This window comes from Anabrus simplex, chromosome 3 (genome assembly GCF_040414725.1).
Source record: "Anabrus simplex isolate iqAnaSimp1 chromosome 3, ASM4041472v1, whole genome shotgun sequence".
Lineage (NCBI taxonomy): Eukaryota > Metazoa > Arthropoda > Insecta > Orthoptera > Tettigoniidae > Anabrus > Anabrus simplex.
The window spans coordinates 274,810,845-274,838,571 of NC_090267.1; the positions used below are offsets into that span (position 1 = coordinate 274,810,845).

The 27,727-nt window shown below is 42.7% G+C and overlaps 1 protein-coding gene across 1 annotated transcript in view; it reads right to left on the reverse strand.

Moving 5' to 3' along the window:
- LOC136866250 (heme transporter FLVCR2) overlaps nt 1–27,727 on the reverse strand; it is a 191,550-nt gene that overhangs the window by 114,116 nt on the left and 49,707 nt on the right. The window contains exon 2 of the mRNA XM_067143046.2: nt 15,003–15,439. Within this exon, the coding sequence (XP_066999147.2) occupies nt 15,003–15,311 (309 nt within the window). The 5' untranslated portion in view covers nt 15,312–15,439. The remainder of the gene's footprint in view (nt 1–15,002; nt 15,440–27,727) is intronic.

Below are 27,727 nucleotides of genomic sequence, written 5' to 3' on the forward strand. Positions count from 1 at the left end.
CACCTGGAGAAGACGTGGAAAACTATGGGGAAAAAACTTCGAGAATGGCTGAGGTGGGAATCGAATCCCCTCTACTCAGTTGATCTCCCGAGGCTGAGTGGACCCCGTTCCAGCCCTCGTACCACTTTTCAAGTTTAATGGAAGAGCGTGGAATCGAACCCGGGCCTCCGGAGGGGGTCAGCTAATCACACTAACCACTACACCACAGAGGCGGACAATTAATCTATTATTTTATTTTATTTTGAAATAAATATTTTCTAGGGATTGAAATGAAGTGAATCTTAAATAAATGCATGTTTCTACTAGTATTTTTGGTTGTTGTTGTTTTTTTACATTTTTCAAACTTTTAGAAAGTGGACTACGCAACGTACTCTGTGGGATGCAAAGGCATTGACGATGTCAATGATATCTATGGATGACACATTTGATGCTGAGGAGGCTGAGTTCACAGAGCCTGTCTTGGGTCATAACATTTTGTAGGTGGTACTTAATAAGTTTCACTTTCGAAAATTATAGTTTTGCGGAAGAAACAGCAACAGGAATAATTAGGCCTAAAATGTTATATTTTGGTATCAATTTTCAATGTTTCTTAAATAATAACTTGGAGTAAATATTTGTGAGAGCGTTTGCCGCTCATGTGTTATGACAGCTTTCTTATATTCAATACAATAACAATAATTAACAGGCAGCATCCAGCAATTACTCTACAACGCACTGTAAAAACACACACTTTCGGCCCATTCTACAAATACGAGTACATCACGACGTCACCTTTCCCACGCAGAGTACCATTTCGGTAAAGTTATTTATTAATGTATTTGCATTTTGGGGGGGAAGCCTGTGGGCCCCTTAAGCCCCGGGCCCGCCCTAACCTTACACCACTGTTCTTACCTCTCCAGTACTTCCAGAGACATCAGACTTATCCTAGGATATCCATCACTGCTGGGGATGTTCTTAAAATTAAACAGAAGTATTCCTTCAAGTGCCTCTGCAGAACGTCTCTTCAAAAGTGGTCGAGGCTTAGCGATGCGAATTTTAAGAACCAATTATTTTATAAAGTAAGTGGAAAATTATTTGAAATGCTAAAAGTCATTAACTAAAATGAAAATTACGGGAAAGTATTTTGAAGGTTCCAGGATATCATGCTCAGCCTCCCTTAGTGATGATGTTCACTTACTGTCTCAATGCTGGAAGAAACACAACATAAAGTACAGTACGGTAATGATATCCTTTTCTATGCATACTCCGGTATCATCAATGATTTTCTTAAGAATGGTGTTCTGTGATTGTAACTTCTTGAAAAAGTCATTTGTAATTTAAATGAGTGCGGTGTAGGGGTAGCGTACCTGCCTCTTACCCGGAGATTCCGGGTTCGATTCCCGGTCAGGTCAGGGATACTTACCTGGATCTGAGGGCTGGTTCGAGGTCGTCTCAGCCTACGTGATTACAATTGAGGAGTTATCTGACGGTGAGATAGCGGTCCCGGTCCAGAAAGCCAAGAATAACGGCCAAGAGGATTCGTCATACCAACCACACGACATCTCGTAATCTGCAGGCCTTCGGGCTGAGCAGCAGTCGCTTGGTAGGGCAAGGCCCTTCGGGACTATTGCGCCATGGGGTTTGCTTTGGACTTGTAATGAGTAAAATATTTATCAGGCAATTGCAATGCAGCCCAATTTTTTTCTCCCACAGTGGTTTCACTGAAGTGCTGCAAGCTAACGACTCGGAATTGTCGAATTTGAACATCTTTAAATGCCACCGACCTCAACTGTCATCGAGCAGAAGGACATCGACTAATCAACTGCCTCATGGTGGTCGGCAACAACGAAGTGGTTTCCTTACATGTTTTCACGTATGACGCTTGCTTACGTAAATATTATGCTCATTTTTATTTTCGGTTTTGCTCATTTGAATACCAGTTTGCATGAATCAGGCACATGCAGTGTATACTGTACAATTCCTTAATATGAAATGCGTAGTAAACTAAGATATGTAAATGTTGGTTGGTGTGATGTGGTTGGGACGTTAAGGCTGTAAAGATGTTATAAATACAAGGTAGATTGTCTTAGAGGTAGATAGTTGTTGTTGCCCAGTAATTAACCAATTACCACAAACGTGACTGTTCATTAAACTTTGAGCTCGAGGCTCATCATTTTCGGGCAAATTACTGTAACTTAACATTCAAAAATAAACTTCCACACCACCAGTTCTTTAGAACCGGGCGAGTTGGCCGTGCGTGTAGAGACGCGCGGCTGTGAGCTTGCATCCGGGAGATAGTAGGTTCGAATCCCACTATCGGCAGCCCTGAAGATGGTTTTCCGTGGTTTCCGATTTTCACACCAGGCAAATGCTGGGGCTGTACCTTAATTAAGGCCACGGCCGCTTCCTTCCAACTCCTAGGCCTTTCCTATCCCATCGTCGCCATAAGACCTATCTGTGTCGGTGCGACGTAAGGCCCCTAGCAAAAAAAAAGTTCTTTAGAATGTTGGCAACATTGCTCAATTTTGAGAGAAGATCGATCTCTTGTATGCCTTCCTGCTCCGGCATGACGTTCACGGAACACCATACAAACCATAACAAAAAGTTACGATGGTTACGGTTAAAAACTCTCGTCTATTAGTTGCTTTGTATCGTTCGATCTAAGACTTATTTCATCATTTTATGAAATCAATACTCGATCAAATAAATAACTACGGATGTTCCTTCCTTCTCAATATGCAACATGCCCCAGTAGCCCCCTCGTGTGTGCTTCTACAATTGTAGGGGGCTAACCCTGGTTACCCTCTTCAATTGAAGATCCTCTTCGTGGTGAGGGGGACTAGTAGCTCCTTTCTTGCGATGCCGAATGGAGCCCCTTTGGGTAACCGTTCGGTATACAAGGAGGAGGAAGCTAAAGCACCGCCCAACCCTAAGGTGTAATGCGACCCGTGCCGATGGGGTGCATGGCACATGGGAGATGTGTCTTGAACGGAGCCTTCAAGATACTTGGCGCCCTCTCGAAGTAAGTAGCCTTACCCAGGTACGCGGGGCTCTGCCTGGGCGGACATATATTTCCCTAGCTACTCGTGGGACTTGAATGAATACGGTAGCCATCCATAAACCGGAGAGCTCTTCTGGGGCCTCCGAGAGAAACACTACAACAACAACCGAAGGGGACTCTTCGGAGATACCCTCGGATAGTTCATCTTCGACAGTTAGAGGGCTCATTCAAGAGGTGGGCAATCTACAGGTCCAGAAGAAGAAGAGGAGCTGAGAAGAGGAGATATAAGAAGGTCTTAAAGGCCCGGGAGCAGGCCAAAGAGGGCTTAACTCCGGGAGCTGAGGGGCCTTCTAATACCACGACAGTAACAACTGTGGGGGGATCCAATGGGTACAAGAGGCGGGACCCTGAAAAGGGATCTGCTTCTAGGGCACAGAGGACCCCACCCACTAAGATGCCAGCGGGGAAACGACTTCTGTCGGGGGCAACCCCAGAAGAAGATCTGCAGACCCGCAAAAAACCCAAGGTGGAATATGCCAGGATAGCTAAAGCCGGGATCAGGATGGCCATAGTACCTGTAGGATACCCTGATCAGCAGCTAACCGAGAAAAAGGTGGAAGCTGTGGAAGAGGCTATCACCAATCTGATAGACGAGCTTCCGGAGCAGGGGCCCATTAAGCCTCAGTTCCTGGATTGCTATCTGTCGAGAGGTGCGGCCGTCATCATAGCCGAGAACGACGAGACTGTAGCATGGCTTTCCAGTCTTGTTACAGGTATACAACCGTGGGAAGGAGCCAGGCTCACAATTGTGGGCATGGATAAACTTCTTTCCTACAAGAGAGTCATGGTCTGGATACCAGGACAACCAAAGGACAATAACGTCCTTTTGGGAAGAATGGTACGCCAGAACCATGGCTTAAATCCCACCAGCTGGAGGGTCTACGACCGCAAGGAGGAGAAGAGAGGTGTCGGACTTGTGGTTAGCATGGACTCCAGAGACGTGGAGAAAGTGGTGGGGAAGAAGATCTTCTGCGGGGTGCATGTGGCTACCTTCACCTTGGTGGAGGGCAAGCGTGACAAGCAGAGGACCAACCCCACCACAGGAAATACCGAGACTAACAGGGACGAAGAGCAGGAGCCCGGACAGGAACCTGGGCCAGCCAAGCCTCAAGACTCATCGCGGGAGACGGAGCAGCACGTTCCGGAGACCGCATAAGGTAAAGTATTGCATGAAGGTAAGAATGATTATTTTCATACAAGCAAATATACAACATTGTATAGTGGCCTCTAGGGTATTTATTAGAAGTATCCAGAAGGGCAGGTTTTCGGTCGCCCTGATACAAGAACCCTGGCTTAGACAGGGGCATATCATGGGACTAAAATGTGCAGGTTTCACTTTATTCAGCGGAATAGCAGAGGAGAAGCCTAGAGCAGGCTCACAATTGTGGGCATGGATAAACTTCTTTCCTACAAGAGAGTCATGGTCTGGATACCAGGACAACCAAAGGACATCCACAACGCACAACGCCTGGGCTATACCAGGCTTCATTACTAGAGACCTGGTAGCAGTCCTAGTGAGATATGAAGAGGGCGGACAGCCAAAAGACTTGGTTGTCTGCTCTGCATATTTCCCAGGAGACTCTGAAACTCCACCCCCGCCGGAGGAGTTCAAGAGACTGGTGATATACTGTAGGAAACAAGGATTAAACCTCATAGTAGGGTGTGACGCCAATGCTCATCACAGCATTTAGGGAAGTAAAAATACAAACCGAAGGGGAGAGCACCTCATAGAATTTCTATGTACAACTGATATTGAGATCATGAACATTGGTGATACCCCTACCATCATTAATAATAGGAGTGAGGGGATCATAGATCTTACCCTGGGTTCCATGGGAATCATACAAGAATTTAAAGACTGGAAGGTTTCTTTGGAGCCTTCCTTGTCAGATCATAGACACATTGTGTTTTATATAGAGGGCTCCCTCGAGATCCCGTCTTACAGAAACCCTAGACGAACCGATTAGACGTCTTTTAGGGAGGACGTGAGGAGGCGACTGGAGGGAGGACCCTCAAATATAATTAAAAACAAAGAGGAGCTGGAGCTCAGTGTGAGTTTTCTCACACGGACACTGGTTATCTCTTATGAATTAAACTGCCCTATTCTTAAGGCAAAAAGAGTAACAGGAAGCTTCAAGTGGAATAGTTATCTTGAACACCTGAGGAGAAATACACGAAGGCTCTGGAATAATACAGGGAACTTCAGGATCAAGAAAGCCTAGATTCTTACAAAGAATCACAAAGAAGGTACAAGTCAGAAGTCAAAAAGGCTTCTAGGAAATCTTGGAGACAGTTTTGTGAATCCATTGAAAGTCAACATGAAGCGGCAAGGCTTCATAAAATTTTAACCTTGGATAAAAGGGCAAGGCTGGGTTCACTGGAGTCGCCTTCGGGTGGATACACATCCACAGAGAGGGAGACCCTGAACTTACTGCTTGATGCCCACTTTCCAGGTTCGGTAGTCACGAATAGTGAGGTAGAATCGAGCGGATCCTTCAGACCCGATAAAAGTGGCTGGAAGGAAGCCGCAGAGATTGTTACCCCAAGAAGGGTTAAGTGGGCATTAGAATCCTTTGCCCCTTACAAAAGCCCAGGGGTGGATGGGATCTTCCCGGCACTTCTTCAGGAAGCGGGGGGGGGGGGGGGGTCCTTATACCATACCTGGTCAGAATCTAGAGACTGTCTCACTATGGGGTACGTGTACTCCTTGTGGCGTCAGGCGAAGGTGGTGTATATACCTAAACCCGGAAGGTCTTCATATACTAGACCTAACGATTATAGAGCCATTAGTCTAACGTCTTTTCTACTTAAGACCTTGGAAAGACTGGTGGATAGACATATCAGGGAGAAAGTATTAAGGGACTTTCCCCTACATTCTCATCAACATGCATATCAACCAGGGAAGTCGGTTGAGACGGCACTACACCAGCTAGTCTCTAGGCTGGAGAGTGCCTTGGATCAGCAACAACTTGCTATGGTTGTATTCCTAGATATAGAAGGGGCCTTTAACTATACATCTTTGGGCTCCATAGAACGTAGTCTAGAGAGAAGAGGAGTGAGCAGTATGCTCATAAAATGGATTATGGCCTCACTGCAGGGCCGTCAAGTTCTGTTTACCCTCAACGCTGTAATGTTGAGAGCTAATATAGACAGGGGGTGTCCACAGGGAGGAGTATTATTACCAACATTATGGTGTCTGGTAGTGGATGAACTACTTACCAGGTTAAATGTTGGAGGAATATACGCCCAAGGCTATGCAGATGACATAGGCCTGATGGCGGTAGGAAATTTCCCCAGCACGGTTTCCGAGCTCGTACAGAGCTCTTTACGTAGGGTGGAAAGATGGTGCCACGAGACAGACTTGTCTGTTAATCCCGATAAGACGGAGCTCGTGGTATTTACCAGGAGGAGAAGGTTAGACGGACTGTCAGAGCCTTTCCTATTTGGGAAAAAATTAGCTAAGACAACCTCAGTTAAGTACCTAGGGGTAATCCTTGAGGCAAGACTGAGTTGGAAGAAACATATAGATCATAAGGTGGATAAGGCTCGCAAGATTATGTGGGCCTGTCGCAGGGCCGTCGGGAAGACTTGGGGCCTAAGATCTAAGGTGGTCCAGTGGCTCTATATCTCTATTGTACGGCCCACGATCACCTATGCATCTTTAGTCTGGTGGCCAGGCTCGGAGAGTAAAACTGTGACCACCAAGTTAAACAGTGTCCAAAGACTTGCGTGTCTAGGAATAACAGGGGCACTGGATACTACACCATTATGTGCAATGGAGGACATCCTAGGTTTTCCCCCCTTACTAACATGGTACTTATGAAAAACAGACAGTAACATTCAGTTCATTTCTTCATTGGTTAATAAGTTTTACTGTAAGCTAGTTACTAGATACTGTACTATTAACTTGTGTATTCTTTATTATTATTATTATTATTATTATTATTATTATTATTATTATTATTATTATTATTATTATTATTATTATTATTATTATTATTATTATTTACTGTTGCATTGTGGCTGCTAGTACGGTAACTGTACACTGTACTATAGGCCTATATATTGTACACGCGAGCACAGAAATGGTGACCCGACATAAACAAAGCATGGCCTTCCCCCCACCTCCTCGCTTAACGCATCACTACAGGGTAGACAACCCGCTACAAGACTGTTGTGATTTAAATGGGCAAAGTGGCGGATGTATAGCAATAGACACACTGTGCCTTCAGCACTACCCGTTCACTTCCTTCCCCTCTTGTCCGGTACTGGAGTGGCCTTCAATACTACCCCTTTACTCCCTCCTCTCCTTTTTAGCACTGGAATGTTGCAGTGTTGATGATTTATGTCCGGACACCATTTCTGTGCACGCGTGTACAACGTTGCATGTTTGTTCTCCTTTTCTGATTTTCCGAGTCGAATCCGAACAGGCCACAATCTCGATTAGTTTGGATTACTGGAATTCTACTGTAAATAAAATACCTTCAGACTCGAGCGTTCCAACAGACAAGGCGTGATAGCTTCGAGGTTTTGCTACTGGGCTTTCTTCGAAGTGGTTGAAGATCAAATACCGGTCTATGTATGTGAAAATGACCAAAAAAAAAAAGTTCAAATCCGTGTCATTAGGATTCCACTTAAATTTGTAAGTCCTGAAATTTACGGTTTAATTAACCCGTTCTTCTATAAAGACGAGTACAGCCATTATCAATGGCACGTTCATAATCAAGCATCCTCGTGCGTTCAATTTCGAAAAGTGAAAACTAGTTTCGATTCTAATGTTCTGTTTTACAAGCAGCACTGGTGTGAATACGGAATGCCGTAAGCCATTACTCCAATGTATACTCTGCATCTAAACATGGTAATCTTGATCATAGAAAAAATATGATAAGCGAAATATTTTTTCACTACGAGGAACATATTCTCGGTAGTAGATATGGTGAGAATTCGAAAATGTGGCAATGCGCTGAGGATTATTTCTTTCTTTCTTAATCTGCTTACCCTCCAGGGTTGGCTTTTCCCTCGGACTCAGCGAAGGATCCCACCTCTACCGCCTCAAGGGCAGTGTCCTGGAGCTTCAGACTCTGGGTCGGGGGATACAACTGGGGAGGATGGCCAGTACCTCGCCCAGGCGGCCTCACCTGCTATGCTGAACAGGGGCCTTGCGGGGGGATGGGAAGTTTGGAAGGGATAGACAACGAAGAGAGAAGGAAGCAGCCGTGGCCTTAAGTTAGGAACCATCCCGGCATTTGCCTGGAGAAGAAGTGGGAAACCACGGAAAACCACTTCCAGATTGGCTGAGGTGGGAACTGAACCCACCTCTACTCAGTTGACCTCCCGAGGCTGAGTGGACCCCGTTCCAGCCCTCGTATCACTTTTCAAATTTCGTGGCAGAGCCGGGAATCGAACCCGGGCCTCTGGGGGTGGCAGCTAATCACACTAACCACTACACCACAGAGGCGGACCGAGAATTTTTACAATTCCAATTCTATTTACGTCAAAAGTTTAAAAATTACAAATCACTAGGAATTCAAACACAAATTTATCGTAAGACTAACACACGTCAGTTCAAGTCAGACGATTAGAGTGCACAGGGAAACGATGCTGAAACTAATAAATACATCTCACTGTATCTGACGTAATATCAAAGATAGAAAGGCACACACACATTAGTGTGTAAAGTTAAAGTCTTAGTTATGATCATAGATACACACTCCTCTTTAGGTACTGTATTGGAACAACTTCCTCCGAATTTTATCACACATTTAAATATATTCATAGCTATATAAAACTCAAGAATTCTACATTTGATAAATATTACTATTTCAATGATTAATTGAAATGTATTACAAACATATAAATATTTAATCGTCACCACAAGACGTATCTTTGTCGGTGTAACGTGAAGCAAATAGTTAAAAAATACACGCATATATAGTATTTAACAGCATATAATATATGATAACTAGCACAATTTAGAAGCTATATTAAAATTTATCGAGTTTTAGAGCCATAGTATAGTCATGCGCGAGTGTGCAAAACAACCTATTTCTAGATATAATATTCAGATGCTATGTGTTGGCTACCTAAATGTGAGTGTGCGGAAGACTGCGGCTAAAATTTGCATTAGACTCTTAAACTGAGGCTTAATAATTTCCTTTGATTTCTTTGTAAATTCATATACACTGACTTAGCAAATGTCATGGGATAGTCACCTAATAGCGTATGGCGCCTCCTCTGGCTCTGCGAACTGCAGTGAGACGCCGTGGAAGTGAGTCGACAAGTCCCTGATGGTCCTCTGGACGCAGCTGACACCAAATCGTTTGCAGAGCGGCCGCCAATGCTGGTCTGTTCGTGGGTGCAGGATCTATGGCACGGAGCCTGCGTTCCAGGACATCCCAGATATGCTAGTAGGGTTCATATCGGGGCTCCTGGGTGGCCATGGTAGTCGTAGAACCTCCACTGCATGTTCCTGGAACCATTTCCGGGCGACGTGGGAGCGATGTGGGGGCGCATTATCACCTTGAAACACCGCAGAACCGTCTGGGCGCTTGAAGGCCAAAAATGGGTGGAGATGGTCTCCGAGCAGCTCAACATACCGTGTACCAATCAAAGTCTCTTCCAGAACAACTAGGGGGCCCATTCCATACAAAGAAAATGCACCCCAGACCAAAACAGAGACACCAGCGCCCTGGACCACACCTTCGAGGCAAGCGGGATCCATCTCGCTTCATGTGGTCTGCGCCATACACGGTGCCTCTCGTCGGCATGGTGCAGTTGAAATCGTGATTCGTCCGACCATATCACGTTACGCCATTGTTCCAGTATACATCCCTGGTAACTGGCGACAAATGCGCGTCGTTGTGCCCGATGACGTTGGGTTAATAGAGGCACCCGTGTGCGGCGCCGGCTCCCATACCCCATAGAACCCATGTTCCTACGAATTGTCCACTGGGAGACGTGTCTAGCACGGCCTGTGTTGAATTGAGCCGTGATTTGTTGCAGGGTTGCCCGTCTGTCACTATTGACAATCCGTCTCAGATGTCGCCGGTCACGGTCATCGAGGGTGGCTGGACGGCCGGTCGTTCGTCTGTTGTAGACAGTGACACCCGCATTCAACCATTCACGATACACCCTGGACACGGTTGATCGCGTGAAGCCGAATTCCCGCACCACTTCCGAAATCGCACTTCCCATTCGTCGGGCACCGACCACCATACCCCGTTCGAACGGTGTCAGCTCACGACGACGTTCCATGTTACACCTGTCACATGCACAGCCACTGCTCACAAGGTCTCCTATACAACTGCCGCTGGTACAGGGGGCGTGTGGTGCGCAGACTACACACCTGCGCATCAGTGCTCCGCTATCCCATGACATTTGCTCAGTCAGTGTACATAGAAGAGAAAAAAGAAAATTGCGAAATTTTGGTCCTATTCACGACAGTCTGCTCTTTAAAGATATGGAAGATGTAACTCAAATATTGTTTGCTGCAAAAAACGTTTTGAAGAAGAAATGTGTGTCCTGTTTTTTTCATGCTGGAAAGAAATATAAAATTACAGCAAAAATATTTTAAAACCATTAACGCATTTTTAATACAATTGTGTGATATGGGGTCATAACCGTAAATGTTCTCAATTACGATGCCTTTAAAATAGTTTAATTTTAATTGTAATTACAACTTTAACAATTTAATGACACATGTTGCTTAAGTCTGTCAATTTTAAGAGTGACACACAACTTCACCTCATTTCATGAGATTTTCTATCCGCTCGACAGCGTAACGGTAAGCTGCCGTCCTCGGACGCCCGTTTTCGATTCACGGTACTTGCAGAGATTTAAGAATGGCAGGAAGGCTGGTATGTGATTAAAAATGGCACGCGAAGCTCACCTCCACTGGGAGTGTACCTGAAAATAATTGCACCTCCGCGCGACGAGGGCGTATGTTTACTTACTGTGAGATTTTCTAAACTAGCCTGCATTCTTTTGAAGGCTCAAATACACTCTTAATTATGCATTTTATTTTAACAAATAACGTATTACACACTCTATTTTATAGTCCATGAAAATTTCTGAAACCATTTGCATCCCTTGAGGGAGCGATTAGAAACACAGTAAAAATAATCCAATTACTTGTAACGATTACATTATTATTATTTTTTTTACTTGTAATAGTTCGTTCGTAATCTGTTTATCCTCCAGGGTCGGTTTTTCCCTCGGACTCAGCGAGGGATCCCACCTGTACCGCCTCCGCGTCGTCTCAAAACTCACGAGTCTAAAAACTCACGAGTTTCAAAACTCACGAATTTCAGGAAGAGGATTAGTAAGAACAGGATTCTCTACCTGGGCCAGTCTCAAAACTCACGAGCAGGGCCAGTTCTTCATTGAATGGATAAATGTCCACCCTATTAGTAATGGGATAATGGAATAATTTTAATAATCGAATAACTTCCATCCGATTATTTAAATAACTGAATGAATAATAAATTTAAATAATAGAATGAGTTTCAAACAACATTCAGTTATATCGCACAGAATAAGCGGATGCGTCATGAATAATTTATTTCGGTTTAAGTGTGTCAGGTAGATAATCTATTGAAATAAGCGAATAGATGAACTCTTACGAAAAATAGAAATACGCCTTTTTTCTTTAATGTCCTTAAATAAAATTCCTTATTCAAGTAAATACCGCCTTATGATGGTGGTGATGATTATTGTTTTAAGAGGAAGTACAACTAGGCAACCATCCTCTATATAACACTAATCAGAGAGAAAAATGGAAGGGGTCCGACACTTCGAAAAATGAAGGTATCGGCCAAAGGAAGACAAGGGCCACGAAGGGCATGAAAATGAAAGACTCCCTAGGCCTCCATTCGTAATACCGTCGGAGTCGGAAAAGAACCAAGAGTTGACCAAGGGAGGTCGGATAGGATAGATGAAAGTAAGGAGCCTGGCACAAGTAAGTGGAAGCAATGCCAGGACTCAGCTGAGGGCCCCGTGGTCGCCAACCCACGCTCCAAAGTTCAGAGCCCCTGGGGCTACCGCCTTCTGACCGCATAATGGAACTAAGACCCAGTACTGCCAACTTCAGTTTCTTTTAACTAGCAGCGGGCAATATACCTACTTTAATTTTATGTCGTCCGGCTGCATGCATAAATTGTTAGCATGCTGACCTTTGATCCAAGGGGTCCAGGTGGTCTCGGGTTCGGTTTCCGATCGGGTGGGAGATTTTAAACTTCCACTAGTTAATTCCTATGGCTCGGGGACTGGGTGTTCGTGCCATCTTTAGCATTAGACGTCATCTTCGGTAGGGCCTCATCCTCACAGGCGTGCAGGTCGCCTATACGGCGTCAGCTCTAAAGACCTCCACCAGACTTCCCCGTAAGCCACACGTAATTATTATAAATTTATGTGAAAGTTAAAAAAATGCATTATATTCGCTGTAAGATAACAGCAAAATATTTTAATAATAATAATAATAATAATAATAATAATAATAATAATACACCTCGGTCTCTTTCATTCACCAGCCATTATTTTTCCCCTGTGGGTCGGGGTGGCAAAATAACATCCGCAGTATCCCCTGCCTATCGCAAGGGAAGCGAAGTCACCGAGCACCTCGTCCCTCCTGCGGTCATCGCAAGCACCTGCTGTCCGGACTCGTGAATTTTGAGACTTATTAGAATGTTTACTTTAGCTACCAGTTTGTAGTCGTGAGTTTTGATACTATTTGTAACTAATTTTAGCCCGTGAGTTTTGAAACTCGTGAGTTTTCGAGACGTAACCACCGCCTCAAGGGCAGTATCCTGGAGCTTCATACTCTGGGTCTGGGGATACAACTGGGGAGGATGACCAGTACCTCGCCCAGGCGGCCTCATCTGCTATGCTGAACAGGGGCCTTGTGTGGGGATGGGAAGTTTGGAAAGGGTAGGCACGGAAGAGGGAAGGAAGCGGCCGTAGCCTTAAGTTTGGTACCAACCCGGCATTTGCCTGGAGGAGAAGTGGGAAACCACGGAAAACTACTTCCAGGATGGCTGAGGAGGGAATCGAACCACCCTCTACTCAGTTGACCTCCCGAGGCAGAGTGGACCCCTTTCCAGCTCTCGTACCACTTGTAATAGTTACTTTTTTTAAAAGTAATTTTTACTTGTAATTTACTTCTTGAAATAAAAGTGACCGAGCTCGATAGCTGCAGTCGCTTAAGTGTGGCCAGTATCCAGTATTCGGGAGATAGTGGGTTCGAACCCCACTGTCGGCAGCCCTGAAGATGGTTTTCCATGATTTCCCATTTTCACATCAGACTAGACCTTAATTAAGGCCACGGCCGATTCCTTCCCACTCCAGGCCCTTTCCAGTCCCATCGTCGCCATAAGACCTATCTGTGTCGGTGTGACGTAAAATAACTTGTAAAAAAAATGAAAAATTAAATTGTAATCGTTACATTATAGTAATTGATATGCATTGCACGAAAACAGAAATGTTAAAAAAGAATGATGATGAATATAACATTTTCAGTTCTACTATAGCAGAACCAGTAGCTTCACCAGGTCTGGATGGGGTACTTTTTACCTCTTCATCGTCCGGTCCCGCGGTGTAGGGGGCAACGCGTTCGCCTATCACCCGGCGGCCGCGGGTTCGATTGCCAGCCGGGTCAGGCTTTTTAAATTGTAATGATTAATATCCCTGGCCTGGGGACTGGGTGTTTGTGACGTCCTTAATCTTCCTTTCCTCACACACAACATTCTATACTACCGGCATTACATGCAGGTTCATACAATATGCTGCCAGTAGGGGCAAAAGATCCACATAGGTCGACGCCCCGAACAAAAAGCATTTAATTTTTTAAATGTTTACCTCTTCAGTACTTTCTTTCTTAAACTGTTTGCCCTCCAGGGTTGGCTTTTCCCTCGGACTGAGCGAGGAATCCCACCTCTACCGCCTCAAAGGCAGTGTCCTGAAGCGTGAGACATTGGGTCGGGGATACAACTGGGGAGGATGACCAGTACCTCGCCCGGGTGGCCTCACCTTCTATGCTGAACAGGGGCGTTGCGGGGGGATGGGGAGATTGGAAAGGATAGACAAGGAAGAGGGAAGGAAGCGGCCGTGGCCGTAAGTACCACCCCGGCATTTGCCTGGAGGAGAAGTGGGAAACCACGGAAAACCACTTCCAGAATGGCTGAGGTGGGAACCGAACCCCCCTCTACTCAGTTGATCTCCCGGGGCTGAGTGGACCCCGTTCCAGCCCTCGTACCACTTTTCAAATTTCGTGGCAGAGCCGGGAATCGAACCCGGACCTCCGGGGGTGGCAGCTAATCACACTAACCACTACACCACAGAGGCGGACACCTCTTCAGTACTTCCAAAGATATTCCAAAGATGTTCTTTAAAATTAAACACAGATATTTATTCAAGTGCCACTGTAGGGCGTCTTTTCAATAAATGCAAAGATGTGCTTCCCCGTTAAGACGTCGAAGATTAGTGATGAGAATTTTAAGAACCAATTAATTTATTTGTAAAGTAAATGGAAAATAATTTCAAAAGCAAAAAGTCATTAATTAAAATATAAAGATGGAAAAAGATCATTTCTAAAATTCCAAGGTATCATGTTGTCTCACCTAGTGATGACAGCCACTCAATGCCTCTATGCTAAAACACACACACACAATGAAGTACCGTAATATATTCCTTATCCTTTCAAACTTTTGTATTACTCCAGCCCCAAGCGAAAAAATCCGTGATTTCCTTAAGACTAACATTCTGTTAAGTAACTGTAAGTGAGTCTAATTTTACTGATTACTTTTTGAAAAAGTAATTTGAAATCGTAACTGAGTAAAATATTTCTCAAGTAACTGTAATCGAGCCCGATCATTTGTTTCTTGTACTCTTCCCATCACTGAATATTTCACAACCAAGAGGACACCTTACAAGCCTACAATAGTTACCACAGAAATAAAATTCAACTCACCATTCTCTCGAGAAAAGCTGAAGCTGGAAAGATGAACGGAGGGAAGGTGATCATGTAAACGATGGAAGTCCAGTCAACGGCGTAACTGCTCACCCCATAGTAGCGCTGTATGACGTTCGAGATGATGGAGTACTGGATCCACTGAGCCGCGTTAGCTACGGAGTAGAGCGTGAAGATGGCCAACATGAGCCATCTCCTGCGGTAAACCTTGTAGAGGCCGGAGAGGCGCGCGGGCAGTTGGTTGCTGCCTGTCATGTCGCTGCTGTCGGACTGACCACCTTCCGCGGGTAGCAAGTGTTCGGTCTCCATGGTGCAAGGTCAGTCACTTTCCCTGGGATTCCCACACACACCCACCGACCACTGCTTCCCAATTCTTCAGTGAACAACTGCAACTTATCTTCCTTGTAGTGAAGAGAGCGTCATTTCTCCGTTGTTTCCTGTAGCAAGAGAAAGCATAGCGTTAAATATGCTTAAGGAAAGGAAAAAGAGTGTGTCCGAACAAATCAAATTTTTGCCCCATCCTTCGTTTATATCTCGAATTAGGTGTACGAAAGTCGAAAATGGTTTTATTTCAATTCCTTGTCTGTTTCTTTTACCTGGATCTGAGGGCTACTTCGAGGTCCACTCAGCCTACATGATTACAATTTAGGAGCTATCTGACGGTGAGATGACGGCCCCGGTCTAGGAGAAGAGGATTCGTCGTGCTGACCACACGGCACCTCATAAACTGCAGGCCTTCGGGTCGAGCAGCGGTCGCTTGGTAGGCAATGGCTCTTCGAGGTTGTTGCGCCATGCGGGTTGATTTTCTGTATGGTTGGGTGTTTGTGTGAAAATCACGAGAAAATAGCTCGACAGAATAGCGGGTAGTCCGCCTCTGTGGTGCAGTGGTTAGTGTGATTAGCTGCCACCCCCGGAGGGCGGGGTTTGATTCCCGGCTCTGCCACGAAATTTGAAAAGTGGTACGAGGGCTGGAACGGGGTCCACTCAGCCTCGGGAGGTCAACTGAGTAGAGGTGGGTTCGATTCCCACCTCAGCCATCCTGGAAGTGGTTTTCCGCGGTTTCCCACTTCTCCTCCAGGCAAATGCCGGGATGGTACCTAACTTAAGGTCACGGCCGCTTCCTTCCCTCTTCCCTGTCTATCCCTTCCAATCTTACCATCCCCCCACAAGGCCCCTGTTCAGCATAGCAGGTGAGGCCGCCTGGGCGAGGTACTGGTCATACTCCCCAGTTGTATCCCCGACCCAGAGTCTGAAGCTCCAGGTTACTGCCCTTGAGGCGGTAGAGGTGGGATCCCTCACTGAGTCCGAGAGAAAAACCGACGCTGGAGGGTAAACAGATAAACAAGAAGAAGAAGAAGAAGAGCGGGTATATCCGGAGAGTGCAATTGCCATATATTATTTGATTGGTCTACAGTGGCGTAGACGAAAACAAAAAATATTTTAAAAAATCCGCTAATAATACGTACTTGTATCGAAAATCCATACATTACAAAAGTTATGTAAAATACATTTACCGATATTTTATATTTTATGCACTTTTACCTTAATAATAATAATAATAATAATAATAATAATAATAATAATAATAATAATAATAATAATAACGGAGATACTCGCGATTATTACATTTTTCACAAACTTCTAAATATCTCCAGAAGTACTTGTTCCATCTGAAACATGTACATAAAAAGCTATAGAAACTACAATTTCCGATCATTCATGTCTCATGCACTTTTGCCGCACTGATTGTGATAACAGAGATATTCACAAATTTAAATTTTTAGTGCAAAGTCCACCGACAGCGAACATAGCTCAATCGTCATGGTAACGAGTTAAATGACGATGGTGATCGTTGTTGTGATTATTGTTTTACAAGGTAGGCTACATCATCAGTCCATATTGATCAGGAAGATAATTAAGATAACCAAAAAGAGAAGGAAAACGGTAAGAAAAAAAATATGAGAAAAGGGAGTCATGAAGAGAGGTGGAAATAAATGACTGCTTTGACCTCGAATGCCCTAATATCGCCAAGATGGAATAAAACTAAATGTAGTGGCTCCAATGTCCTAAGTAAAGAGCATATTATAATAAGCCTATAAAACTGATCAACAGCAATATTACACTGGCTACTGTAAATTCAGATGTGCTCTCTCTTTCTCTTCAGCTCTTCTCCGTTTGATGGTATTACCGCTGCAATTGTATAAGAACTAACCCGTCAAGGACGGATTCAACAGTCAGTGTATATATATGCTTGTACTTTTTGAATAGTAACACAATACTTGGTTTTTATGCTGTATAGGACAAATAACAGCCTATATCTGGTTTACGTTTTGCCTGTTTGTTATAGCATCACGGGAAAATGAGGAGGCGTATTTTCATGAAACTTGGTGTTTAAGTTTGGTATAGGGAAAAAAAAAAAAAAAAAAAAGGTTCTTAGCTACGTGAAGTTCAAAAAATTGAGCAGGAGGGCGCTTCATAGGAACCAAAACATAAAACTCTTTTACTGTTGTTTCTGACAGGAAAATTGCTCATGACAAAATGTATTTGGAATCTTATTTACATACTTTTGTCCGCCTCTGTGGTGTAGTGGTTAGCGTGATTAGCTGCCACCCCCGGAGGCCTGGGTTCGATTCCCGGCTCTGCCACGAAATTTGAAAAGTGGTACGAGGGCTGGAATGGGGTCCACTCAGCCTCGGGAGGTCAACTGAGTAGAGGTGGGTTCGATTCCCACCTCAGCCATCCTGGAAGTGGTTTTCCGTGGTTTTCCACTTCTCCTCCAGGTGAATGCCGGGATGGTACCTAACTTAAGGCCACGGCCGCTTCCCTCCCTCTTCCTTGCCTATCCCTTCCAACCTTCCCATCCCTCCACAAGGCCCCTGTTCAGCATAGCAGCTGAGGCCGCCTGGGCGAGGTACTGCCCTTGAGGCGGTAGAGGTGGGATCCCTCGCTGAGTCCGAGGGAAAAACCGAACATGGAGGGTAAACAGATGATGATGATGATGATGATGATTTACATACTTTTTGTTCTAAGAGTTTTTCCGATACAGTGAAAAATAAGCAAAATATTATTCGTTCTTGTGTAGGTTTAAATACAATAGCCGATAACTAGGCCTAACTCCATGGAGATCGTCCCGGCGACATTTTAAAGGCTGTGTACAATAATTTTAAAAAACAAACATCGAACGGAGCTGTGTCGGGGTCACGGTCATAAGATACGACGTAAAATACGTACTGCGCGATAGGCAGACCTATTGTCGCAATGAGTTATCTAGTGAGTTGTACGACTTGTTGGCTGAACGGTCAGCGTACTGACCTTCGGTTCAGAGGGTCCCGGGTTCGATTCCCGGCTGGGTCGGGGATTTTAACCTTAATTGGTTAATTACAATGGCACGGGGGCTGGGTGTATGTGTTGTCTTCATCATTATTTCATCCTCATCACGACACGCAAGTCGCCTATGAGAGTCAAGTAGAAAGACCTGCACCTGGTGAGCCGAACCCGTCCTGGAATATGGCACTAAAAGCCATACGACATTTCATTTCATCTAGTGAGTTTAGGTTTGGCATTTTATTTCCTAATTCTAAATTCTAAATGATGCTCCAGCAGCGCAGAACTCGCCTCCTTAAACTCTCCCGATAAGCTTTTCGAACCCCGACACTGGTGATTTTCGAGCTTGTCGAATTCTGACAAGCCGCTCTATCCTCTCGAATGCGTTTTCGATACTTTTGAAGCTATTTATAGCCCTTGTATCACAACATTTTACGAAAGAAAACAATGTTCCACCGAGCTCAATAGCTGCAGTCGCTTAAGTGCGGCCAGTATCCAGTATTCGCGAGATAGTGGGTTCGAACCGCACTGTCGGCAACCCTGAAGATGGTTTTCCGTGGTTTCCCATTTTCACACCAAGCAAATGCTGGGGCTGTACTTTAATTAAGGCCACGGCCGCTTTCTTCCCACTCCTAGCCCCTTCCTGTCCCAACGTCGCCATAAGACCTATCTGTGTCGGTGCGACGCAAAGCAACTTGTAAATTAAAAAAACAACACAATGTTCCGCATTTCTTTGTATCACAATTTACTCAAATGTTCACTACGCGAATTATTTGTGTTAGAAACGTGTAGAATCCACTGACATGAATCAAATGAAACCTCACATGACGTACTACCAAGCCCACAGCTGCACTTAAACTGCACTTTATGAACTCGAGTAAAAGCTTTTATCTTGGTTTAACGATAAGTTAATGTTCATGGTGAATGCAAATTTAGCTGTTAACTCAGATAATATACAGGGTGTTCGGGAACAACATTAACCGGGTATATGACCGTTACTCATACTGATGGGTAATTAGAAAACAATACCTCGAAATCTCGCGCCCTTGTCATTTTATCACCTGCTGAAGTTAGCCAGTCAGATCACTTCGCGGGCAATTTCAGACGGGTTTTGCGAGGTGGTGTTGCTAAATCAGCACGTGGCATATGACTGGCTTGAAAGCGCCAATAGAAGAAATAAAACTTCTCCAGGGGAGGGACTTGAACAAGAACATAGGCTTGGCCCACAGCAAGCACGCTACAGTGGGATTGGCTGAAATCCACGGTGTGTTAGCGTTTGATGCTCATTTCTCGGCATGGGTCTCAAGTCACGATCAGCCTGTATAGGTATTATCTCAGTTTAAAATGTTACTGGAGGAATGTTGGCCGGTAAAATAGAAAATCTAAGATCATAGCCTTTCAAAATGGCAGCTCGTGGACGGCTGGAATACTTTATTTAACTGGCAGAGAAAATCACAGTGAGTATTATGCAATAAAACGTTCTATGTGTATAAGATTAACGCGCTACATAATTTGAGGACTGCGCAGACATTGATTTTGAAGCACATTTCAGGTTATCTAAAACTTGGACACTGGCAATGTTATCCAGGATCGAACATAAACTGGAATTCCCAACAGATAGATAGACCTAAGGTGAATTCTCAATTATAGCTTCTATCTTGTATAGTATACGACTGGATGGTTTAAAAAAATGAAGAACTAAGGAATTAAAGCTTATTTTTTTGGTGAAATATACAATGTGTAGCCTATAATAATTCTTAGAAGCAGATTTTAACGCTCTTTGCTTAAACATGCGAAGTATAAGAGATACGGTAGAAGACCTCGAAGTACTATCTCGGCTTGGCAATTTAGACGTGCTGGTAGTGACATAATCTTGGCTAAAATCCTCTGAGTTTTACGAACTGAACGAATTCAGAGCTTATCATTCTTACAGTTCAAGCAAAACCGGTGGTATTTATGATATATCATAAACCTAGTGCGACCATGACGATTTCTAACCAGGTACTAATTGGACACAATATTATCAGCAAAGTAAACAAAGTAAATTTCTTGGGCTTGACGGTAGATAATAACTTTTGAAAAACGCATATTTCCAATTCATGTGATAGGATTGCTCCAATTATTGGTGTTAAGGCGACTTAAAGGAGTCCTATCACTTTCTGGACAGAGATCCTTGTATTAGGCCTATTCTTTAATATATTCTCATATAAGGTACTGTGGAACCTTGGTTTGCGAGCATAATTCGTTCCGGCAATATGTTCGTAATCCAAATCGCTCGTATATCAAAGCAAATTTTCCGATAAGAAACTATTGAAACTCGGATGATTCGTCCACAACACAAAAACATTTATTCGCATAACATTTCTAAAACAAAATATAACGTAAAACAATTAAACTGCACTTCACCTTACAATAGAATCATTGTTGGTGTGAGGGAGACGAGAGATGACATGAGAAGAGTTACTGCGTAGCACGAATTTCACTAACGGAATCACTGCTATCAGTTGGCTCATTGGAAGCGTTTTCTTTTCGTGCAACTTTAACGAGGAACCTGTCCAATGACTGTTGCTTTTGCCTCTTTTTGAGGATTTAACGAAAATGTGACATTGCATTGTCATTGAACAGATTCATCCACTGTAATCATCTCCTTCTTCCGACCGAATTCCTCTTTAGCCTTCTTTTCGTTCACAGGGCCCATCGTTGCAGAACAGTTATATCACAGATGACAGAGTACACTCGTACGGTGTTGACTATGCGAGCGAGGCACGCCAACTGAAGTCCAGCGCGGGAAATGATTACACACACTTTCCCAGGAAAGAGAGTGGCAGGGGGAGGGGAAAACAAAGGCACAGGGGAGGTGGAAACGTACGTACACGTGACGCTCGTATTGTGAAACCTCACTCGCTTATCAAGTCACAATTTATTTAAAATATTTGCTCGTCTTGCAAAACACTCGTAGACCAAGTTACTCGCAATCCGAGGTTCCACTGTACAGTATATGATTTTCATTTGGGGTCAAAGGTATATTTCTTTTTTTGCTAGTTGTTTTACGTCGCACCGACACAGATAGGTCTTACGGCGACGATGGGACAGGAAAGGGCTAGGAGTGGGAAGGAAGCGGCCGTGGCCTTAATTAAGGTACAGCCTCAGCATTTGCCTGGTGTGAAAATGCGAAACCACGGAAAACCATTTTCAGGGCTGCCGACAGTGGGGTTCGAACCTACTATCTCCCGAATACTGGATACTGGCCGCACTTAAGCGACTGCAGCTATCGAGCTCAGTGTCAAAGGTATAAAACAGATTTTAAACCACTGAAAGTTCTACAGAATAGGGCCATTAGAAATTTGTTAGGAGCACCATATTTAACCCCTACTAACGTTCTTTATGATCATAGTACGATACCACCTTTGGAATTAGAGATTAAGTTCAATGCCACTGTTTATATTTTCAAAAATGTTAACAGTAAATTCATAACAATCTTATCATACAATATAATAGAGATATACATCAGCATGACACACGCAAAATTCTGAATATTCATACTTGTCAATCAGGTACAGAACTTATGGAACAGAGAGAGTCAATAATTATTTATCTAAAACATACAACGAAGTACCTCATGAAATAAAATAGATTTCAACTGATAATAAATTTAAACTTATGTTAAGGAAATTATTGTTTCAATGCTACCTGGTCTAAAAAAGTATTTCTGTAAATTACTAAGTAAAAAATGTAAACTTTTTTAGTATTAGTTAGGCTATAATTTAGTTTCTTTCAATTTTATTCTGCCTTTTGTGCAGATTATTTTTATATTATTGGTAGTGGTTTCAATTGTAAATTCCATTGTACATTATTGAATTAGCACACATATTTATTTATTTATTTATTTATTTATTTATTTATTTATTTATTTATTTATTTATTTATTTATTTATTTATTTATTTATTTATTTATTTATTTATTTGGGAAACCAAAACAGCGAGAAGCCGAATTACAGAGTTCCACAATGAAAAATATATTTACAATAGAGTAGCACAAGACAAACATACACAAAATAAGCAAGAACAAAGAAGGAAAAACATGTAATGATAAAAATAGAGAAAAATTAAAAACTAACAAAATAACAATAGAGACACAACAGTTAATAACAAAACATAAAGGCAAAAGAAACAACGAGGAAAACTGAAGATTGAACGTAAAACGAAGAGAAGAACTTATAGCTAGACACAGCAAGATAAATACAGACGTAACACGTAAGTAACTGTATAGTACAGTAAAAATAAATAAATAAATAAATAAATAAATAAATAAATAAATAAATAAATAAATAAATATTACATTATGTAAAAAAGAGGGAAGAGCAATGAGAAGAGAAAAAAAAGGAATATGAGGAAAACGTACTAGGTTAAGTTACGGAAGAAGCGATTAAAGGTGGCATACGAAGAAAAAACGTCCAAGTTCCTGTCAGAAGATAAAGAGTTAAGGAGGGTTGGTATGCGGATAAATAAACTTCTTTGAACGAGAGAGAGGCGGGAATACGGAATATGAAGGGCCGGATTAATCCTGATTTTGCGAGTTGGAACATGTAAGGAAAAGAAGGATGCAGTTTCAGGAGAACGAAATAAACCGTTAACAGCGTTATATAGGAATCTAAGGTCGGCCACTTTCCTGCGACTAGAAGGTTTAACTTATTGCTCAAGTTTCGACAATCACATACTCTGGCTCTAACAATGGCACAGAAGAATGACTGCACGCGGTCAGTGTGATTCAGATTAATGGGTGAAGAGGTAGACCAAATGGGAGACCCGAATTCAATAATCGGTAGGTTGCAAGATACATAGTAGGCTCGGAAGGCGTGGATATCTGTGATGTCAGAAAATCTATGCAACAAAGCGAGAAGTGACATTGCTCGTACATAATTACATAATAAGAGTTTTGTCTGTACATTGCTCAGAATTTAAAAATAATGATATTTCTGTACCGGTCGTGTCCACAGTAACAAGGAAATACACCTTTTAATTTTCCATAATTTATGTCTGTCTGTATGTATGTACGCGTATCACGAGAAAACGACTCACGAGAATTTAATGAAAATTGGTATATAAAGTCGAGAAATAAGTCCCTACAATCTAGGCTATAAATAATTTTATTCATTATGAGTGTAATGGTAGTTTAGGGGAAGGCCTAAAATTTAATTCCCAAATATTTATGTTATTAGTGGTCCTATCAATAAATATTGCATAATAAAAGTTATATAGTATCAAATTTCTGATCATTTAAGTCTTATATACATTTTTTGTACCGTACCGGCTATCATAACAGAGATATTCATGAATTAGGATTTTTGTTGCTAAGTCCATATCAGGGCCGTGTCACGAGAAAATTGGCGAACAGAATTTAATGAAAATAGGTACCGGTATGTAAAGCCGGGGAATAAGGAACTACAGCCTTAACATGCCCTAATATCACACAGCCGGAATAAAACTAAATGTGAACGCCTACAATATAGAAAGCTCATAAAATTGATCAACAATAACATTACATTGACCATTGTTTGTTATGATGTGCTTGGTCTTCTGCTGCCACTCATCTCCGATAGATGGAATTACTGCTGCGTACCGAGTATAACGGCCTCCCTTATTAATATTGGCGGGAAATAGCTGGGGAGTTACATCTCTCTCTTCTTTAGCATGCCATTCCTCTGGTTCATAAATTTCCTGATACTACTGGTAGGTAACACACTGTTCATCATAGCATTCCAGCTAGTCAATCCCTACTCTGAGGCACTGATTGGAATGAGCAGTGTGCATATTTAACGGGATATTTGCAGAAGAGTGTTTGCGGCTGTCTGCGGCCTGGTCATTCCAGTACTGGAACTTTGGACTGTTAGATCGGTACTGTAGTACTGTTCGTCAAAAGTGAGAAAACGTGCGGTTTTTTCATTTGATGTGTATTTTATATAATAACATTGCTCTTAATCGCTACATTGCTACTGATATCATTGTAATGACCCATGCTGACTGCAGTTGGGAAAACCACAAAGACAGTTTTCCTGAGAATTCCGTAGCGAAGCACGGGTACATCAGCTAGTTTTGAATAAGTTCCAATTTTATCTTTTGAATATTGGGGATATGTCCTGTGTACACAGTGAGCTTTGCTCGTTTTTTTGTTTTTTTTGTTTTTGTTTTTTTTGCTAGGGGCTTTACGTCGCACCGACACAGATAGGTCTCTTATGGCGACGATGGGATAGGAAAGGCCTAGGAGTTGGAAGGAAGCGGCCGTGGCCTTAATTAAGGTACAGCCCCAGCATTTGCCTGGTGTGAAAATGGGAAACCATTTTCAGGGCTGCCGATAGTGGGATTCGAACCTACTATCTCCCGGATGCAAGCTCACAGCCGCGCGCCTCTACACGCACGGCCAACTCGCCCGGTGCTTTGCTCGTTGGGGACTTTCATGTATAAATAAATAAGTACATTTTTCTTATTATCTGTGATGTTAATGATTTCTGCCACCAAACTCAATAACAATTCCTTCTCTTGGAACGTCATATGAGGCTTATTTCTTCGTTTCTTGTCAATAGCGGACGTAATTTATGATAACCTATTTGCTAACACCAAACGTAATTCAAATTTGTTTACGTTCGATATGGGTGGCAGCATGCAGTCATTTGTTTTCCGTACGTCAGTATGAAAAAATTTAGGTTCAAATTCAGATTGAAACGAAAACTTAGTTTTGATAAACCGAGATAGTAAATGCGGTGGTGAATACAGAAGTGAGCGTTATCCGACATAATGGCATTACCCGAGTTTTGACAATCTAAGGTAACAGTAACTGACTTTGGTGAATACGGGCCTTAGCCGCGCTGCACGGCGACTTATTACATCAAGGTGGCAGCATTAGTGCATCACCCGATGACGTCTACGTAGGCCAAATACTTGTTGCTACATGCATTGGTTCTTCGTCTTTAAAACGAGGTACTGAACACCGTCAACGCACGTGTTATCTAGATATTGTTTCGATTTGAAAGCATTCATGTATGTGTAACGCTCACACTTCTCACATACGCCAGTCTTGTGACGGTATTTTTACTGGCACGTAAAATCACTCCTGTGGAACAGAATTACCGCACCTCGTCGTCGTCTCCAAAAACGGTAAAAGTAGTTAGTGAGACGTAAAACAAACAACATGTATTGTATTATTATTATTATTATTATTATTATTAATCGGCTGAATCGTCAGTGTAGACGCCTTCGGTTTGTACGACCTCGGGTGCGATTCCCTGCTGGGTAGGGATTTTAGCCGCGTTAATTAATTCCTTGAGCTTGTGATCTGGGTATTTGCGATAGCCTTAATATATATTTCCATCTCCATACAACATATCACAATGCTAATCACCGCAAAGGCACGTAGTAGTGAGCATAGCCCTCCACATAGGCATCAAGAAAGGTATTCGGCCGTAAAATGGGCTTCAGATAGAGCCGACCCCACACAATTGAAAAAAAAAAAGTTAAAAAAAGGTCGCTGTTGTTACATTGAGTCATTCCTGTATCCAACTCCATGGCTCAGTGGTCACGTCTTGGCCTTCAGTCCTCGGGTTCGATTCCCGGCAGGAACGAGGAATTTTAATGTTAAATGGTTAATTTCCTTGGGTCGGGGACTGGCAGTTTGCAACTGCAACACTCGCACCACACACAACGCTTATCTTCCACCAAAATAACACGCAGTTTCTCGCAAATGGCTCATGCTATCCACCATCATCGGAGGATCTGGCTTACAAGAGCTGCACCAGCCTAGAAATAGCCACACGAAATAATAATAATAATAATAATAATAATAATAATAATAATAATAATAATAATAATAATAATAATAATAATAATAATAATAATAATAATAATAATTGTACCGGTTGGTACACCTCTACGCCGCACATTGGAATTTTCCGCCTTAAAATACCTCCCTACTGGAGAAACCCGGAACTTCAACAACTGAACTAACTCTACTGTTTATCAGAAGATGTCATTGTGTGTTTTTGATTTGCTTTTGTTTTTCATTGATCAAGAAGTGTGGACATTCTCTAACAGAGGTCTCTACCAAAAAACTATGATTATGCACTCTAGTGTGAAGGAATGAACTTTCTTGAAGAAATTTTGTATTCATAAGTTTTGTCTTTACTAAATGTTGTTCTGTCATTTGTGGGTTGGCAATATTAATCCTTTCTTTCCGCCTGTTTTGAATGTAGCCAATCAGGAATTTCTGTAATTAATTTTCCACCAATAAGGTGTTTCTTCATCGCCTTGTGTATAAGTTTTTGCTGTTATGCAATAAAACTTTGTGGGCGGGTCGTAATCATTCATGAAAGGTCTCGAATTTTCCGCGAGGGTATAAAAACTGCTGATTTTCTTGTCTTCGCGCCACTCTTATAACATCTTGTTTAGTGTGTGAATATGTAGCAGGGAGCGGGAAGCGCCTCGTTCTTCAGGCAGCAGGTCTTCAACAAGGTAATGGCCTTTTAACATCTGTATTTCTTGCTAGCTCAGCAGTTTAACTCTCGGGGAAGGGTCGAAACCTTTAATATGTAACCCATCTCTTTAAAATGTAAATCCCTTTTCACTCTATATAAAAACTACAATTTCTTTAACTGTAATTCGGGGATAGAGAGTGCTTTACCCTCTTGAGCTCCCCTTCATTTTGAAATTGAGGTGACTACGTTTTCATAACCGTTTCTACGCTTCCTTAATGTGTTAAGGTTTCCTCATACGAGTCACCTCCCTAGCTTGGGATTAGCCCCTGTGTTATCGGCCTAGCGCCACATAGGTTTTAACAAGCTTTAGTGTAGGAGTGATTGTACTCGCCTCCATTCATCTTTGTGTTTGGGCCATTTAATTAAACTTTAATTTGCTATTCTGGCCTCGTAGGTTGGGTACTAGATACCCCAGTGTATTTATAATTGTGCCTCGAGAGGCAGTTTTGAGGAAAGTTTGTTGTTGCCTTTAACAGGCGTGAGAAATTGAGAGCGGGTTAGCTCTTTCTGAGGTGATAGATGTGCATCTAGGAGGCCCAATATGTGTCTTTGGAGCTAACGCTCCCGGTAATGAAGGGGTTTTCTGCCCTTTGGTAATTTGTGGTTGTGAGCTGAGAGCTCAGACTTTGGGGCTCGTAGCCCAGAATTTGTAAAGTTGCATTGTACCTGATTGTTCCTTGTTATTTCACCTAGTGAGAATTGTTAACCGTTGTTATCTGTTGAAAATATAACCTCTATTTAAATTTTAAATTCATCTTTAAGACTTGTAGTTAGACCTATTCCAGCCCGCACCTCCTTTCACCTCTGCCTTCCACGGATAACTCCGTAACAACAACAACAACAACAACAACAACAACAACAACAACAATAATAATA